Genomic DNA, 18,709 nt, shown 5'->3' on the forward strand with positions numbered 1-18,709 from the left:
AAAAACAGGAACTACAAGCAGAACTGCAGACACGTTTTTCCGTGTTTTTCCTTTAATATTTATTATTTATATAGCCTAAAATCAATCAATTAAAATACGTTGAATCTAATATAGTAGTAAACGTTTAATTTTCCCATTTTAAGATTTGTCTAATGGCAAAATCGTTAAATAATTCATAAAATAAAACCTTTGAACGGTGACTGCTGTCAGCTGCTGGTTTCTGGTGTAATGGCGCCCTCTGGTGGTGATCAACAGGAACTACAAGCAGAACCCAAGATGCGTTCAGGGACCCCTCCCTGACTGCAGACCCGCAAATTTCCCCTTTCACTTTATCCTGGATTCTTGTCAGCAGCCCGAAAATAAAATATACATCTAGTTATTTAATACAAAATATCTTATTTTACCGACTGTATGCAAATAAATAAAATAAAGAGAGTAGGTATTTAAAATAAAATTATTTAAATAGAGGGATATAGAATTACAAAATGATTACAACATATTAAATTAAAGTTAAACTTCAAGAGCAAGTTAGTGTGTAAAATACATGAAGTCAAATAAAGAAATTGGAGGAACAATCTGTAAAGATATTTTGTGCATTTAAAAATGTGTTTTGACATATTTACACGTTTAAAAGATTAAATCATATGTATTTTTCACACGTTATACAGTTAAGATGTCTTTACATCTCTCCTTAACATTTAAAAAGATTTCTTTACGTATTTTTCATACTTTTTGTAGCTTTAAGATTCGCCATTTAGTTTTTTTTCCCCGTTCATCTTCCCAATAGACGATCTTTGTGTGTGAGTGAGCCTGACGCGGTGCATTGTGGGAGGCAGTCTCTCTGACGCCGTCTTGTTTATTTCTTTGCATCCAAACGCCACTTTTCCTCTCTAAAACGAAGCTAAAATGCAGAGCAAAGTCGACATTATCTAAAGTAATAATTCAAAAGAAACATTTAACAGCCGCAGTCGCGAGGACGGACTGTAACATGGAGGCCGGGGAAGGTAAAAGACGACTTTATACGAGCTAGCTAGCTAGCTAGCTAGCTAACGTTAGCGAGGATGCTAGTGATTAGCTTCAAATGCTAACTCATTTAGCAAAAACACTTATGTTGATTTCAGGAAACTTTTAATAACAAACAAATTGTCTTGATGCAATAATCAACTGGTAATGTTTCAAAATGTCCCAATCAGCCCTTAATGTAACTGACAGCCTTCTGTATGTTTATTACTACATTGTTAATTAAATAATAAATAAATTAGGGATTTAGCTAATTAAAGACTGATGTGTTTTGTAACCAAAGCTATTGGAAGTAGCAGAATATTTATCATCTTCTGCACCTTGACAGGTGAAATAGAGAGAAATACCTGATCTCCTCATGCAATCATTGATACACATTGTCAAGGTTTCATCTCTAATATCTTATAGACCTATTAAGATAATAGGGATTTATCTCTCTAATATCTATAGACTGATTAAGATAATAAGGTATTTCTCTCTCTAATATCTTATAGATCCATTAAGATAAAAGGTATTTACTTCTAATATCTTATAGACGATTAAGATAATATGGTATTTATCTCCTAATACTTATAGACCTATTAGATATAGAGGTATTTATCCTCTAATATCTTATAGACCGATAAGATAATAGGTATTTACTCTCTAATATCTTATAGACCTATTAAATATATAGGTATTTATCTCCTAAATCTTATAACTGATTAAGATATATGGGTATTTATCTCTCTAATTCTTAGAGACCGATTAAGATAATATAGGTATTTATCTCTCAATATCTTATAGATCCCATTAAGATAATAAGGTATTTATCTCTCTATATATCTTATAGACCCTTAAGATAATATAGGTATTTATCTCTCTAATATCTTATAGCCCGATTAAGATAATATAGGTATTTATCTCTCTAATATCTATAGACCTATTAATTATAGGTAATTTATCTCTCTAATATCTTATAGACCGATTAAGATAATATAGGTATTTATCTCTCTAATATCTATAGGCCTATTAAGAAATAATTAGTATTTATCGCTCTAGTATCTTATAGACCGATTAATACATAGTATTTTCTCTCTATATCTATAGACCCATTAAGATAATCTAGGTATTTATCTCTCTAATATCGTTATAGGCCTATTAAATAAATAGTTATTTATCTCTCTAATATCTTATAGACCTATATAGATATATAGGGATTTATCTCTCTAATATCTATAGGCTATTAAGATAATAGGTATTTATCTCTCTAATACTTATAGACCGATTAAGTAATATCGGTATTTTATCTCTCTAATATCTTATAGGCCTATTAATAATATAGGTATTATCTCTCAAATACTTATAGACCAGTTAGAATAATATAGTATTTTCTCTCTAATACTTATAGGCCTTTAAGATATAAGGTATTTATCTCTCTAATATCTTATAGACCATTAGATAATAGGTATTTATCTCTCTAATATCTTATGCCTATTAAATATGGTATTTATCTCTCTAAATCATAGACCGAATTAAGATCATATAGGTATTTATCCTCTAATATCTTATAGACCTATTAGAATAATATAGGTATTTATCTCTCTAATCTTATGACCTATTATATAATATGGTATTTATCTCTCTAATATCTTATAGGCCTATTAAATATATAGGTTTTATCTCCTAATCTTATAGACCTATTAGATAATAGGTATTTATCCTCTAATATCTTATAGACCTATAAGATATATAGGTATTACTCTCTAATTCTTATAGACCTATTAAGATAATATAGTTTTTATCTCTCTAATATCTTATAGACCGATAATAGAATATAGGTATTTATCTCTCTAATATCTTATAGACCGTTAAGATATAGTATTTTATCTCTCACTTCTTAGACCTATTAATAAATAGGTATTATCTCTCTAATATCTTATAGACCTATTAAGATAATATAGTATTTATCTCTCTATATCTTAACTTTATATAATAGAGTATTTATCTCCTAATATCTTATAGACCTATAAGATAAATAGGTATTATCTCTCTAATATCTTATAGACCTATTTATAATATAGGTATTATCTCTCTATATATCTTATAGACCATTAGATATTAGGTATTTATTCTCTCTAATACTTATAGACCTATTAAGATATATAGGTATTTATCTCTCTAATATCTTTAACCATTAAGATAATATAGGATTTACTCTCTAATACTTATAGACCGATTAAGATAATATAGTTTTATCTCTCTAATATCTTATAGCCTATTAAGATATATAGGTAGTTATTCCTCTAGTATCTTATAGCCTACCTATAAAAATAACCAGCAAAAAACCGATGTAAATAATTAGGTAATTTATCTACTCTAATATCTTATAGATTCCTTACGTGATATAGTTATTTTATCTCTCTAATATCTTATCGATACCTCTAAGATAATTGGTATTTATCTCTCTAATCTTAGCTATGACCTATTAAGATAATAGGTTATTTATCTCTCTAATATCTATAGACCTATTAATATAATATAGGTTATTTATCTCTCTATTCTATTAGACACATTAAGATAATATAGGTATTTTCTCTCTATATCTTTAGACCTATTAAGAAATAGGTATTTATCTCTCTAATCCTTATAGACCGATTACGATAATATAGGTATTTACTCTCTAATATCTTATAGACCTATTTAAGATAATAATAATTATTTATCTCTCTAATCTTATAGACCCATTAAGTAAATAGGTATTTCTCTCTCTATCTTATAGACCTTAAGATAAATAGGTATTTTTTTTCTCTAATACTTTAGACCGATTAAGATAATAGTTTTTTATCTCTCTAATATCTTATAGACCTATTAGATAATATAGGTATTATCTCTCTATATCTTTAGACCTATAAGATAATATAGGTTTTATTTCTCTATATCTTAGACCTATAGATATTAGGTATTTTTTTTCTCTAATATCTATAGACCCATTAAGATAATATAGGTATTATCTCTCTAATCTTTAGACCTATTAAATATATAGGTATTATCTCTCTAATATCTTATAGACCTATTAAAAATAATATAGGTATTTTCTCTCTAATATCTTATAGACCATTAAGATAATTAGGTATTTATCCTCTAATATCTTATGACCTATAAGATAATATAGGTTATTATCTCTCTAATCTATAGACCATTAAGATAATATAGGTATTTACTGAGGGAAATGCTGTGCAGCAGCAGTTGTGCAATAAAAAGTGGGTAGAGTGCAAATCCAAAACGTGTATAATGCCAAAATGAGCTTTATGGACCAGTTTACAGAGTGGATAAAGAAAATATGAACATAGAATAGAGGTTATGTGTCAGAATAATTAATAAAGACAGTAATTTAGCTGCAGTCCTTATTTATTCTTCATTTATTCTGAAATTATCAGAACTATCAGAACATTTTTTTCAACAATCATGCACTGATTCATGTGCATCAAACTGAGGCTGTTGGGAAATTCAGTTTCCATGTGGAGAATCAACATTAAGACTACCTTGTTAATGTGAGATAGAGGCTGACGGTGGCGGCCTCTGCTGGTGTGGAATAGCTGACGATCTTTCCCTCTGTGCCAGGTGTCGGCAGTGCCACGCCCACGGAGGAGATGAACGGAGCCGGGAACCTGATGGACTTCCTGGACGAGCCTTTTCCTGACGTGGGCACGTACGAAGACTTCCACACCATCGATTGGCTGAGGGAGAAATCCAGAGACACGGACCGCCACCGCAAGGTAATATCGGATATGGCGTGCGTGCGCCAGGTTTTCCATTAACACACGTACATATATACGGATGTATACTCTATGTATGTATAGTAATGTGTGTATACACACGGAGAAACACAAGGTTTAAAGGCACGAGGAGCATAGTCTGGTATGTCAGATGTTCAGAGTCTGTATAGTCCATTGTTCAAGTCTGGTATGGTCCGGATGGTCAGAGTCTTGTATGTCAGATTGTTCAGAGTCTGGTATGTCCGATGTTCAGAGTCTGGTATTTCAGATGTCGATCTGGTAGTCAGATGTTCAGAGTCTGGTATGTCAGAGTGCCCGAGTCTGGTATGTCAGATGTTCGAGTCTGTATGTCATGTTCAAGTCTGGTATGTCGTGTTCAGAGTCTGGTAGTCAGATGTTCAGAGTCTGGTATGTCAGATGTTCAGAGTCTGGTATGTCAGATGTTCAGAGTCTGGTATGTCCGATGTTCAGAGTCTGGTATGTCAGTTGTTCAGAGTCTGGTATGTCAGATGTTCAGAGTCTGGTATGTCAGATGTTCAGAGTCTGGTATGTCAGATGTTCAGAGTCTGGTATGTCAGATGTTCAGAGTCTGGTATGTCAGATGTTCAGAGTCTGGTATGTCATGTTCAGATCGTATGTCAGATTTCAGAGTCTGGTATGTCAGATTTCAGTCTGTATTTCAGATGTTTCAGAGTCGTAGTCAGATGTTCAGAATCTGGTTGTCAGATGTCAAGTCTGGATGTCAATGTTCAAGTCTGGTATGTCGATGTCAGAGTCTGTGTCTATGTCAATTGTTTCGAAGAGTCTGGTATGGTCAGATGTTCAGAGTCTGGTATGGGTCAGTGATGTTCAGAATCTGTATGTCAGATGTCAGAGTCTGGTATGTCTAGTTCAGAGTCTGGTATGTCTGATGTTCAGAGTCTGGTATGTCAGATGTTCAAGGTGCTGGGACGTCAGGACGTCTCCTTCCTCTGAAGAACATCGTTGCCGTGTCCGGAGCTTGGCGCCGCTCAAGATGGTTGTGATTGGTTGAAAGAAATACAAACAGATAGAATAGAAGCCTTCATTGTCATCATGCACAAGTACACAGTACCTGTGCAATGAGATTGAAGCAACACCTTTACAGTGTTGACACAACATACAAGATAAGAATATAAAATATCTAAAATATCAAAAATGTAAAATGTAGGTAGTGCAGAGAGCAACTGTATGCATATATAAAATGGCTTGTATACACACTGTGTGAAAGGAGATAAGTATAAAAAAAAAATATCTAATAAAATCTAAGCAGGAGCTTTTATCCCGTAGGTGCTTTAGCGAGACTACTAGAAGAATTACAAAAGGGGGACAGGGGTGAAGAGATGAGTTCTTATCACAAATAAAACATGCAGAAACACTGATGGATTCATAGGTTTCTAGTGCTAATCATCCCAGTCCGATTTATTCACTCCTGCCTTTTGAAGTGGGAAGATCTGAGTGGAACGTGCTCGCTGTTGCTGAACAAACCATCTCACGGTCATCCAGCGGAGCTGCTGTCGCTGAAGAGTAGAAACCGAATTAAACGTCTGCTTCGGTATGTTTGAAGAGCCTCTCTGTTGCCGTGACGTGCATTTCCCCTGGTTGTGTGTCCCCCAGATCACCAGTAAGAGCAAGGAGTCCTTCTGGGAGCTGATCAAGAGCCTGCTGGACGCCTGGTCCGGGTGGGTGGTGATGCTGCTCATCGGGCTCCTCTCAGGTCAGTGGGAAGGGAAGCGGTGGAAACTAGTGATACTGACGCATGTTTAGCTGTTTAGTTATTAGGAAAGCATCTAACGATCATTTAGTATTGTCCATAAATGGATTATTGTCTGAATGGATTAGTTGTTCTGTCCCTAAAATGTCGGAAAATGTGGATCAGTGTTTCTTAAAAAGCCCAAGATGACGTCCTCATATGTCTTGTTTTGTCCAGAACTTCTGTCACAGAGGAGAGAAGAAACTAGAAGATATTCACATTTAACAAGATGACATCAGACGTCCTTTTTAGGAGCTGGAATGAGATTTGGGGGTGGTACAAGAGAATAATATGATTAGATTAGATTATACTTTATTCAGCCCACAACGGGGAAATTACGTTATTACAGCACGCATTTTCTTCTAATAAACAGCAAAAAAAACAACACAAAACACCCAAACAAGAAACACCACAAGAAATCCAGGCAAACCACAGACTATATGATTATATGGTAGACTGGTAGGAAGCAAATGGCGTCAAATCAAGGTGTTTTAAAGTGCGGTTTGCCATGATAGGAGTAACAATATTACGGTGTGACTTGACGTTTAAAATTAAATTGAATGTGTAATTTAGAGAAATAAGCAAGAGTCGGTAGCATAATTATAATTATATTTAACCCGTGACCATAAATATTGAAAAGTAAGTTCTTTATATATCCGATATTAAAGATAAACAGAAAGTGTGTGGTGAAGATGGGAGAGAAACAGGATCTCCAACATTATCAGGTGGTGCACGTGTTGTAGAGTCTGACAGAGACCTGCGGTACCCCTCCTTCTCACCCCGGGGGGGGTTATCAGTCTGCTGCTGAAGGAGCTGCTCAGGGACCCCCCAGTCTCGTGTAGGGGGGGAGAGGTGTTGTCCATGATGGTTGTCAGCTTAGCTAACATCCTCCTCTCTCCTACTTCCTCTACGGGGTCCAGAGGACAGACCAGGACCGAGCTCGCTCTCCTGATCAGTCTATTGAGTCTGCTCCTCGTCATCATCTCAGTATAAGACTCGAGACGTGTCCTGTGTCCTGCAGGGACGCTGGCCGGGGTCATAGACCTGGCGGTGGACTGGATGACGGATCTGAAGGAGGGCGTGTGTCTGTCGGCCTTCTGGTACAGCCACGAGCAGTGCTGCTGGACGTCCAACGAGACCACCTTCGACGACCGGGACAAGTGTCCCCAGTGGCAGAAGTGGGCCGAGCTGATGACGGGCCACGCCGAGGTGAGACCCGAGCCCCGCCAAAATAAAAGCTCATCGTAAAAGTTACTGAGCACGAGGAGGAGTTCAACCCACAAGCTGCACCATTATGCATCGTTGATAATCATTTGGTTTATGTCTCATCAGACTACATGGCTTTCATGTAGTCTGGTAAATAATGGGTGAGACTCGAAAGTAGTTTTAAAAACATCTCAAGCTGAGTCTCAAGCCGAGAGTTATAAGTGTGGAAAGATGGGGACAACCTGACAAGGTGTCATTTATTGTGAATTATCGTTTTAAAATACACAAAATATCTGCTACATATTGATAAAAGCAGTTCTATTGAGGAATCATGTAGTTTAATGAGGAAATAATAAGAAATACGGTGTTCTATGTACACTTTTGGCCCTAATCATGTGTCCAGGAGTTGTTCTGTACAGCATACGTTCCCAGTTATAATATAAATATTATCTAATATAACGCGTGTTTGTCTCTCAGGGAGCGGGAGCGTACGTGTTGAACTACTTCCTGTACGTGCTGTGGGCTCTGCTGTTTTCCTTCCTGGCGGTGTCCCTGGTCCGAGTCTTCGCTCCCTACGCCTGCGGGTCGGGAATCCCAGAGGTGAGACCCAGGTTTCCGTCTGGACCACGCAACACGGATTAAACATCAACATCCCTTATTCACAGACACGGATATTTGTGTTTTTTGTGCAGATCAAGACGATCCTGAGCGGCTTCATCATCCGGGGCTACCTGGGGAAGTGGACCCTGCTGATCAAGACGGTCACCCTGGTCCTGGCGGTGTCGTCGGGTCTCAGTCTGGGGAAGGAGGGCCCTCTGGTCCACGTGGCCTGCTGCTGCGGGAACCTCTTCTGCAGTCTCTTCTCCAAGTACAGCAAGAACGAGGGCAAGCGCCGAGAGGTACGCCGCCGGTAAAGCACCTGAACGCCACGCTGAACTTTTGAGCTCATCAGATTTCTGAAATACACACACGTCAGAGGTTCATTTGTCAGCACGTAATCAAGTGTTTCATGCTCACATTTAGCAGAACAATACGCTTAATAATGTCCTTTTGATTGAGTTTCCTTTTTAAAAACAACTGTATTAACAAATGAACTCACATAAATCAAACATCACGGCTCAAACAAGACGTAGAATAAAATAAGGACGTTTTACAGAGACTTTATGTTGCGTTCAAATATCCAGTTTCCATCTTTTTCAGACATTTTTGACCTGATTTGGTGTTAAGGATTCCTTTCAATGGGATAATGTAGATTTAAACCTGGAAATATAATCACATGTTATGTTTTAAATGTTTTTACTGTGAGGCATCATTCCAAAGATAACAACACATGGTATTATCAGGCTGCTTTTCCACATAAACCAACATAATGTCAATATAAGAAAATGTTCTTATATTTAGATTTGAAATGACCGAAATAGATAGATAGATGTTCTGACTGTGTATCTGACCTCTGACCTCTGACCTCTCAGGTGTTATCGGCTGCAGCAGCAGCGGGGGTGTCGGTGGCCTTCGGTGCCCCGATCGGAGGAGTTCTGTTCAGCCTGGAAGAGGTTTGTTAAAAATCACCCGTTCTCCCGCTGCATTAGTTAGCAAAAAAAAAAATGCAGTCGGCCGATAATATCGGCCCGCCGATATACCACACCTCTGTCTTTTGTCCCTACGAGGTATCCTGTCTCTAAAACCAGTCCCCCGTGTCTCCTGCAGGTCAGTTACTACTTCCCTCTGAAGACTCTGTGGCGGTCCTTTTTCGCCGCCCTGGTGGCCGCCTTCACGCTGCGCTCCATCAACCCGTTCGGCAACAGCCGCCTGGTGCTCTTCTACGTGGAGTACCACACGCCGTGGTACATGGCCGAGCTGGTGCCCTTCATCCTGCTGGGGGTTTTCGGCGGCCTCTGGGGGACCCTCTTCATCCGGGCCAACATCGCCTGGTGCCGTCGCAGGAAGACCACCCAGCTGGGCAAGTACCCGGTCCTGGAGGTCATCGCCGTGACGGGCATCACCGCCGTGCTGGCGTTCCCGAACCCGTACACGCGTCGCAGCACCAGCGAGCTCATCTCGGAGCTGTTCAACGACTGCGGCGCGTTGGAGTCGTCGCAGCTGTGCGACTACGTCAACAATCCCAACATGAGTCGGCCCGTGGACGACATCCCGGACCGGCCCGCGGGGCCCGGGGTCTACAACGCCCTCTGGCAGCTCGCCCTGGCTCTCGTCTTTAAAATCGTCATCACCATTTTCACCTTCGGCATGAAGGTCAGTAAGAGGAAGAGGATGGGGAATAAAGTTGGTTTGTATTAAAAAAAAAAAAAAATCTCTCCTTTTTAAAGGCTTGTACACACGGGGACGTGACACATAAACTACACAAAAATGTGTAAATTGAGATTCCATCTAGCGAAATACTCTTGAGTGAGTTTATTTCCCAGTGTAGCATACAGTAGATCTAGGGCTTTTATTGTGAAAGGTAATTTCCCTCTGGTAAACAGTGTAGCGTACAGTAGGTCTAGGGCTTTTATTGTGAAAGGTTTATTTCCCTCTGGTAAACAGTGTAGCATACAGTAGGTCTAGGGCTTTTATTGTGAAAGGTAATTTCCCTCTGGTAAACAGTGTAGCATACAGTAGGTCTAGGGCTTTTATTGTGAAAGGTAATTTCCCTCTGGTAAACAGTGTAGCATACAGTAGGTCTAGGGCTTTTATTGTGAAAGGTAATTTCCCTCTGGTAAACAGTGTAGCATACAGTAGGTCTAGGGCTTTTATTGTGAAAGGTAATTTCCCTCTGGTAAACAGTGTAGCATACAGTAGGTCTAGGGCTTTTATTGTGAAAGGTAATTTCCCTCTGGTAAACGGAGTAGGTCAGTAGGTTGGGCTTTATTGTGAAAGGTAATTTCCTCTGGTAACCGTGTAGCGTACAGTAGGTCTAGGGCTTTTATTGTGAAAGGTAATTTCCCTCTGGTAAACAGTGTAGCGTACAGTAGGTCTAGGGCTTTTATTGTGAAAGGTAATTTCCCTCTGGTAAACAGTGTAGCGTACAGTAGGTCTAGGGCTTTTATTGTGAAAGGTAATTTCCCTCTGGTAAACAGTGTAGCGTACAGTAGGTCTAGGGCTTTTATTGTGAAAGGTAATTTCCCTTGGTAAACAGGAGCGACAGTAGGTCTAAGCTTATTGTGAAAGGTAATTTCCCTCTGGTAAACAGTGTAGCGTACAGTAGGTCTAGGGCTTTTATTGTGAAAGGGACGAGCGTTAACGCTGTCTTTGCCAAGTTTGAAAGGACTTCAAAACTTTGTCGTCTTTGTCATCAACCAATCACCAACGTGATTGGTTGATGATCTTCCTCATTCTGAGTATGGGGGTCTGTAGGGAGTTGGGTTGGGAACCAGAGGGTCGCTGGTTCAAGTCCCCGATGGACCAAAGTATGGTGGTGGACTGGTAGCTGGAGATGTGCCAGTTCACCTCAACCTGATCTTGAGCAAGGCACCCAACCCCCAACTTCCTTTCCACTCCATATTATTATTATTATTATTATTGTTATTATTATGACAAAACAACAGTTGAATGTGAATAAATCACATGAAATATGTCCCCAGTGTGCAAACGCTTTTAGGGTGCATCATTAATTTGAAAACTAATTTTTTTTGTTTAATTTTACTCTACATACTCTCTGTGCTTCCACAAGATAATAATGTTACAAAATGTTTTGGAGACCCAAGAAAAGCCTCTGTTTCCCGTCCAGATCCCGTCAGGTCTCTTCATTCCCAGCATGGCCGTCGGAGCCATCGCGGGCCGGATCGTGGGGATCGCCGTGGAGCAGATGGCGTACCACCACCACGACTGGATCATCTTCAAGAACTGGTGCCGGCCCGGCGCCGACTGTGTCACCGGGACTCTACGCCATGGTGGGGGCCGCCGCGTGTCTGGGTGAGTCCTTTAAACTGCATCTCTCAGCTCTAGATCTCTCAGATCTGCTCTAGATCTAGATCTTGAGATCTAAGTCTAGATCTCTCCAGTTCATACTTCAATCAAATTATCTGAAGTTCGAAAAAACTATTGTAAAAAGCTGGTGAAAGTGGGGTTCCATCCACGGCGGCTTTTTACCCTCATGTTGTCCATGTGTCTTCAGTTGCCATGTGTTCTCTGTTTCTTCATGTTGTCTTCACGTTGTCTCACGTTGTCTTCATGTTTCTTCATGTTGCCCCATGTTGTCCTCATGTCCTGTTGCCCCCATGTGCCTTCAGTTGTCTTCACGTGTCTCATGTGTCTCATGTCGTCCTCATGTTGCCCTCATGTGGTTCATGTTGCCCTCATGTGTCTCATGTTGCCTCATGTGGTCTTCATGTGTCATTGATTGCTCTCGTTGCCCTCATGTCTGTTCTTCATGTTGTCTTCATGTTGATTCATGTGCCCTCATGTGTTTTCATTGTTGCATCCATTTGCTTCATTTTGCCCTCATATGCTTCCTGGTTGCCTCATGTCGTCTCATGTGTCTCATGTGTCCTCATGTTGTTTCATGTTGTCTTCATATGTCCTCATGTGCCTCATGTGCCTATGTGCCTCATGTGGTTTATGTTGTCCTATGTTGTCTCAGTTGTCATGTCGTCCTCAATGTCTCTGTGGCCTCATGTTGCCCATGTGCCTCATGTTGCCCTCATGTGTCTTCAGTTTGCCCTGTGCCCTCATGTTGCCCTCATGTTGTCTATGTTGTCTCATGTGTCCTCATGTTGTCCTAATTCAATGTTCTTTAATTCCCCAAAAACATACTGATTTCCCCCAACGCTCTTGCCAAGTACAAATCTCTACTTTCATTAATTTTGGGGCGTTATTCAATTTGCAGTTCATATTTAAATATATCATATATGAATATCACAGAGAAAATCAGATGATTTAAATTTGATATTATGAAATTCCATCAAATTTGCAGTGGCCGGAAGGCATTTTGATTCGATATCACTTAATTTGGATAAGAAAACGTGGGATGGAAACATAGCTTCGTGAGAGTTTACGTGGTGAAGATTCTCTTTAACTGAGTAAATCTAGAAATTTTAAGGATTTAATATCTAGAGTTAAACCTATGAAGGCCTCACTGTTGTAGCCTTGCGTCCTGTAACGCAGGGGTTCTCAACCGTTTTGAGTCGCACCCCCCAGAATAATGATGCGGGTGTTTGCGACCCCCCTTGACAACGACAGAGAGCTGCTAACCGCTGTAAACAGCTGTTTCCACACGCCTCCCCCTGTGGATTTGAAGCTATTTGTTGTAAATGCTCTGATTAGTAAACAACTGCGTTGCTTTAATGACAGTTTGGTTTTAGTTTGAGTTTTAGCAGCTAGCACCTAGCCTGGTCCAATGTGCTCCAGGCTCTGTGGATGTTTGATGAACCCCCCTTCGGACCCCGTTCTGTGTTTCAGGACCTCCTGATCTCGAACTGTAGCTCTGAATATACTACCTGGAATATCACAAACTCACACAGTAATGTAAAAAAACCATTCCCCTGTGTAGAATATAGTATTTAACTTAATTTCTCCCCAAACTATCTGGCGACCCACAGAAATTCTCTCCAGATTGAGAACCACTGCTGTAACGTACCAGCTGTGATTGCGTCCTTTCAGGCGGGGTGACCCGGATGACCGTCTCCCTGGTGGTCATCATGTTCGAGCTCACCGGCGGTCTGGAGTACATCGTCCCCCTGATGGCCGCCGCCGTCACCAGCAAATGGGTGGCGGACGCCTTCGGGAAGGAGGGCATCTACGAGTCCCACATCCAGCTCAACGGCTACCCCTACCTGGACGTCCGGGACGAGTTCACCCACCGCACGCTGGCCACCGACGTGATGCGGCCCCGCAGGAACGACCCCCCCCTGGCCGTCCTCACCCAGGACAGCACCACGGTGGAGGACGTGGAGGCGCTGATCAAAGACACCGATTACAACGGGTTCCCCGTGGTCGTCTCCAGGGAGTCGGAGAGGCTCATCGGCTTCGTCCAGCGCCGGGATCTCACCCTCGCCATCAGTAAGCATGTCAAACTAGTTCAGGTCTTTAGTGAGTCCCCATTTATCAGGACCACTGGTAATCTCTGGTGGGTCATGTAGGGTGGGGGGGGGGGCAACCCACTCTAATAGAATAGAATAGAAATCCTTTATTGTCATTATACAGTACCTGGGCAACGAGATTGAAGCAACACCTTTACAGTGTTGTCACAAAAATATAAGAATGTAAGACAACAATATAAAATATAAAGTCAAAAATATAAAGTGTAGGTAGTGCAGAGAAAAAAGAGAGGGGGGTGGGGGGTGCTGGTGCACAGTCCTGAGTCCGGAGAGCCACTGTATACATATGTAAAATAGCTTTAAATACACATTGTGTGAAAGGGGATAAGTGTTAACAAATTATTAAATATTGCACTATATCAGGATGGGAGGGGAGTGTTGGGTATGGGGTGGGGAGGAGCAGTGGGAGGCTGCCAAGAATTTAATCCACAAGTCCTGTCTGTGGCCGGCATGTTTAATACAGTGCAAAATATTTCATTAAAGTGCATTACACAAACGCAAAATTAGCAAAGATTTACCCATCAGTTAGGGACATTTGCAATAGGTGCGGACAGTGCCAGCTAACCATACCCACATGTTTTTGGCGTGCCAAGGCTAAATCGGGGTTTATTGGACAACATTTTTAAAACATAAGTCAAGCATATGATCAGACAATTCTCCCAATCCGTTATCGGCTATATTTGGCATCCTCCAGACCGGACCTTTCGCGCTCTTTGAAACAAGCCCTAGCTTCACTACCCTTTTAGCTCGAAGACTTATTTTACTTAATGGAAACTAAACGGCCCCCGTCTTATGACTATGGGTCAGAGAAGTTCTTTAGCAACCATGAAGCGGGAAAAACTAGATTTTCACTTAAGGTTCACCATAAATGTTATGTGAGGTTTGGAGACCTTTTCCTATCTGTTGTGGTATCCATGACCTTGCTGCACCTATCAGAAGAAACGTTAAATTATCTGTACGGCCGTCCTGCTCGTAGGTTTTATCCTATTCCATAACTCAGTTCACTTTTGGTTTTTAACCAGACTCGTGCATCTGTTGGAACGCAATAGGGGTAGTATCTACTTCGTGCTTCCCCTGTAATTTATATTATATCTCCATTGGTCCTTTGTTTTGTAGTTGATTTGATTTTTATAATTTTTGTTTCCTCATCTATCATTCTGACTAATGTGAGTTTGCTATAGCTGTTGTATGCATCTCAGTATTCCACAGATATCTCCTCTAAGCCCACCCCTATTTCCTTCTATCTTTTAGTCTGTCCGGTAGTTCAGTCCCCACTGACGCGATTTCTCTTTGTGTCTCTAGTTCATTTCTCCAGTCTCTCTTTTTTTGGGACCCCTGCTCCTCCTCCCCCCCTCCCATTCCCCTTCCTCACCATTCCTAAAAGCTAACTTGCATGGTCTTTATAGACTGGTGCCTTTCTCTGTCCCGCGTGTTGCCACTTTGTGATACCTCGCTATCTGCGCGACCTGTATGATGCCTCCCCCCCCATTTGCCGCCCGCTTCCGCTCGCAGGCACCTTGCGGGTTCTGGAACCCTCTCCGCCGACCCCCTTCGGGCATCCCGCCCCTAGTTCTTCGGCCGGAGGGCTTGTGGTCTCTTGGCCCCCCCCGCAGTGACCAGCCAAGTTCATGACATCTTGATACCCTCCGGTCCACGACGTGTATTCTGCGTCATATGAAGCTCACCGTGTTTTATCTACGCGCGAGTCGTTCACTAATTGTCTTGTTTTGGTGTTGCTAATGCTTCGCACCATCTGCAATCAGACCGCCAACAGCGTTGCGAATGACATAGCACGATAACAACAAACATACACTCCCCCCCAAAATAAAAGACCAAAAGAAAAAAACCCACTTACAACGTATTGTCTGTCGTTGCACCTGTATCTGACGTAAAGTCGCCACCACGCACCTACACCTAGTCCGTCCTTGACGTGGAGTATATCTTAACTACGCGTCTCTTTTCTTTTGCTGCAACAGTTCTGCCCCCGTTGGGGGACCATTCTCGGGGACTTTATTTTAGTACCCCCTTATATGTTAGACCGGACAAGTAGACAGTCCGCTGGGGGCGGGTTGGGGGGGGGTCCAAAGGCGGGGGGGTGGGTTATATCTGTGAGTCAAGGGTGTTTAGGCCTTTGGGAGGAAGAGTGAGTCTTTGGTCAATCGCTCATTTTGGTCTTAGACGACTAAGATTGCTTTAGTTTTAGATTTTTAAGTCATTTTCTATGCTTTTTTCATGCTTAATGACTTTTTTCTAAGAATCTTCTGAGCACAATTTGGTAAACACAAGATTTAAAGTGGTGCTTGCTTTTTGGAGATTTGAGAGCATTCAAACTGACCCAGATTATTGTCATTTCCAACAAGGCCTGAGATGTTTAAACAGACCTGTCCCCCTTCTGTCACAGAACCGCCCGTCAGAAGCAGGACGGCGTGGTGAGCAGCTCGGTGGTCTACTTCACCGAGGATGCGCCGCAGCTGCCGGCCAGCAACCCGCAGCCGCTGAAGCTGCGACGCATCCTGAACCTCAGCCCCTTCACCGTCACCGACCACACCCCCATGGAGACGGTGGTGGACATCTTCCGCAAGCTGGGCCTCCGCCAGTGTCTCGTGACCAGGAGCGGGTAAGAAAACAGGACTCACACTGATATGGAAACACCAAAAAGGGTTTAATTTCAGCCTGTAAGGCCAATTTGGAAATACGGTGTGTGTGTGTGTGGTGGAGGTGGGTTAGTGTGTGGTTGTGTGGGTAGTGTGGTGTGGTGTGGGGTGTGTGTGGGTGTGTGTTGTGTGTGTGTGTGTGTGTGTGGTAGGTTGCGTGAATGGTTGTTTGTTAGTCACTGTGCACTGTGTGTGTGTGTGTGTGTGTGTGTGTGTGTGTGTGTGTGTGTGGTTGTGTGTGTGTGTGTGTGTGGTGTGTGTGGGGGTGTGTGGTAGTCTGCGTGAAGTTTGTTTGTTACGTCACTGTGCACCTGTGTGTTGTGTGTGTGTGTGTGTGTGGGTGTGTGTGTGTGTGTGTGTGGTGTGTGTGTGTGTGTGGTAGGTCTGCGTGAATGGTTTGTTGTTACGTCACCTGTGCACTGTGTGTGTGTGTGTGTGTGTGTGTGTGTGTGTGTGGTCTGGGGATGGTTTGTTTGTGTAGTCACCTGTGCACCTGTGTGTGTGTGTGTGTGTGGTAGGTCTGCGTGAATGGTTTGTTGTTACGTCACCTGTGCACCTGTGGTGTGTGTGTGTGTTGTGTGTTGGGGGTGTTTGTGGGTGTGTGTGTGTGTGTGTGTGGGTGTGTGTGTGTGGTAGTCTGCGTAATGTTGTTTGTTACGTCACCTCGCACTGTGTGTGGTGCTGATTGGAGATTAGAAAGGGAATCACAGGTGAGGGGGGAGGGGGAATCTGGATCCTGGATCCGGGAAGCCACGCAGTTTTACAACCTCAGCTGTGTGAGAGTAATATGTTTAGATCTCGTCGTTCTCGGCTTTTAATCATTCAGTGACCTTTGGATGTGGTTTTATCTTGAATTTTGTACAACAACGAAGGCGGATCTCATGATTTGCACCAGCAAGAGTTGGAAAGGGCTTCAGATTTCATCCAGTGGAGTTAGCGTCACTGTGTCCATATCCGGACACCTTCAGCCTGACGCACTTTCTGGTCTTTTTGCAGTACTTTACATTTCCGATCATCACCAAAATGTTAACCGAATTGATGTGTACCCGTCTAACAATCTACGTATGAAATGTCCTTTATGTACATGGACATTTAGATGTCTAATTAGTGTATAAAATGAGGGAAAGACTCTTTTCCTCCTCTATTTCTACTGAACTGGACATTAAGGAGCTCTTATTGCACAATTCAGAGTTGCTGAAGCGTGGTATTTTATTGTGAAGGACAGAAGTAAGATCCAGTAGTTTTGACAGCGTTGATGGGACTTTCTTTAACTAACGGTCTGCAGCGGTGTCCGGTTACGGCTGATTTATCGGCGAAAGCGTACTTTAGTTGTCTCTTGTAGAGTAAAAGCTCAAGTAACAAGTTAACACCATATACCGTTAAAAAGGTAAGACGTCACACGATGGTTTTACACCATTAAATTAACTTAAAACATCAATAGATCTCTTATATTCGTATTTTAACAGATATTTTGATAGAACGTCAGCCAATATGTGTCTGATCGTGGACACAGTGACGCCACCACACAGCCTGTTTATCTTTTACTTTCTAATAATCTGCTGAAGGAGATTTAGCTGAACATTTTTAAGATATTGCAGCAGTTGACACCTGAATAAAAACCACCAATAAAAAGATTTTCTACTTGTACAGATTAGATTATACTTTATTCATCCCACAGCGGGGAAATTTCCTTATTACAGCAGCAGCATTTTCTACAATAAGAGCAAAAAAGTAAAAAAGACAATTTCACTTCTGCAAAGTATGGATGTTTTTTAACACATCCATGAAGGTAATTTACGTTCTTCTGCTGTGATATATGTATATGATGAGTGGAAAAGACGTGAAGTGACCCCTGATTTCTGTCCAGGCGTCTCCTGGGCATCATCACCAAGAAGGACGTCCTGCGACACATGGCTCAGATGATGAACCAGGATCCAGAGTCCATCATGTTCAATTAGCAAAAAGAGAGAGGAGCTTCCCTTTGCTCTGCTGACGTTGTAAATAGGAGAAACCGGCGCGACGCTACTGTAACTGCAACCTGTGAAGACTTCCTCCCTCCTCCTGTCAGGCAAGTCCTAAATTAGCAACCACGTCATCCCTGCTCCACCTGTTTCCAGTGTAACTGCACCGGGGTATTCAGCCAGAGGCAGAGAGCTTCTACTTCCGCTTAACACTTCCAACCCCTAAGAAGATCGATCGTTTGCAGACTGAATAAAAGAGAAGAGCTTTTTCTTTACCATCAACTGGAAACACCGGTACTGTCAC

At 41.7% G+C, this 18,709-nt stretch overlaps 1 protein-coding gene across 1 annotated transcript; it reads left to right on the forward strand.

Annotated features, from left to right (window-relative positions):
• The first annotated feature begins 824 nt into the window (after positions 1-824).
• Positions 825-18,460, forward strand: LOC116674001 (H(+)/Cl(-) exchange transporter 4-like). The gene is given in 13 exon segments (XM_032506469.1): positions 825-1,004; positions 4,624-4,778; positions 6,414-6,513; positions 7,571-7,758; positions 8,233-8,355; positions 8,448-8,654; positions 9,228-9,308; positions 9,463-10,008; positions 11,483-11,625; positions 11,627-11,667; positions 13,354-13,756; positions 16,192-16,407; positions 18,312-18,460. Coding segments are annotated over 13 exon segments (2,310 nt in total). The 5' UTR covers positions 825-988; the 3' UTR covers positions 18,403-18,460.
• Positions 18,461-18,709: the final 249 nt, after the last annotated feature.

This window comes from Etheostoma spectabile, chromosome 24 (assembly GCF_008692095.1).
Source record: "Etheostoma spectabile isolate EspeVRDwgs_2016 chromosome 24, UIUC_Espe_1.0, whole genome shotgun sequence".
Classification (NCBI taxonomy): domain Eukaryota; kingdom Metazoa; phylum Chordata; class Actinopteri; order Perciformes; family Percidae; genus Etheostoma; species Etheostoma spectabile.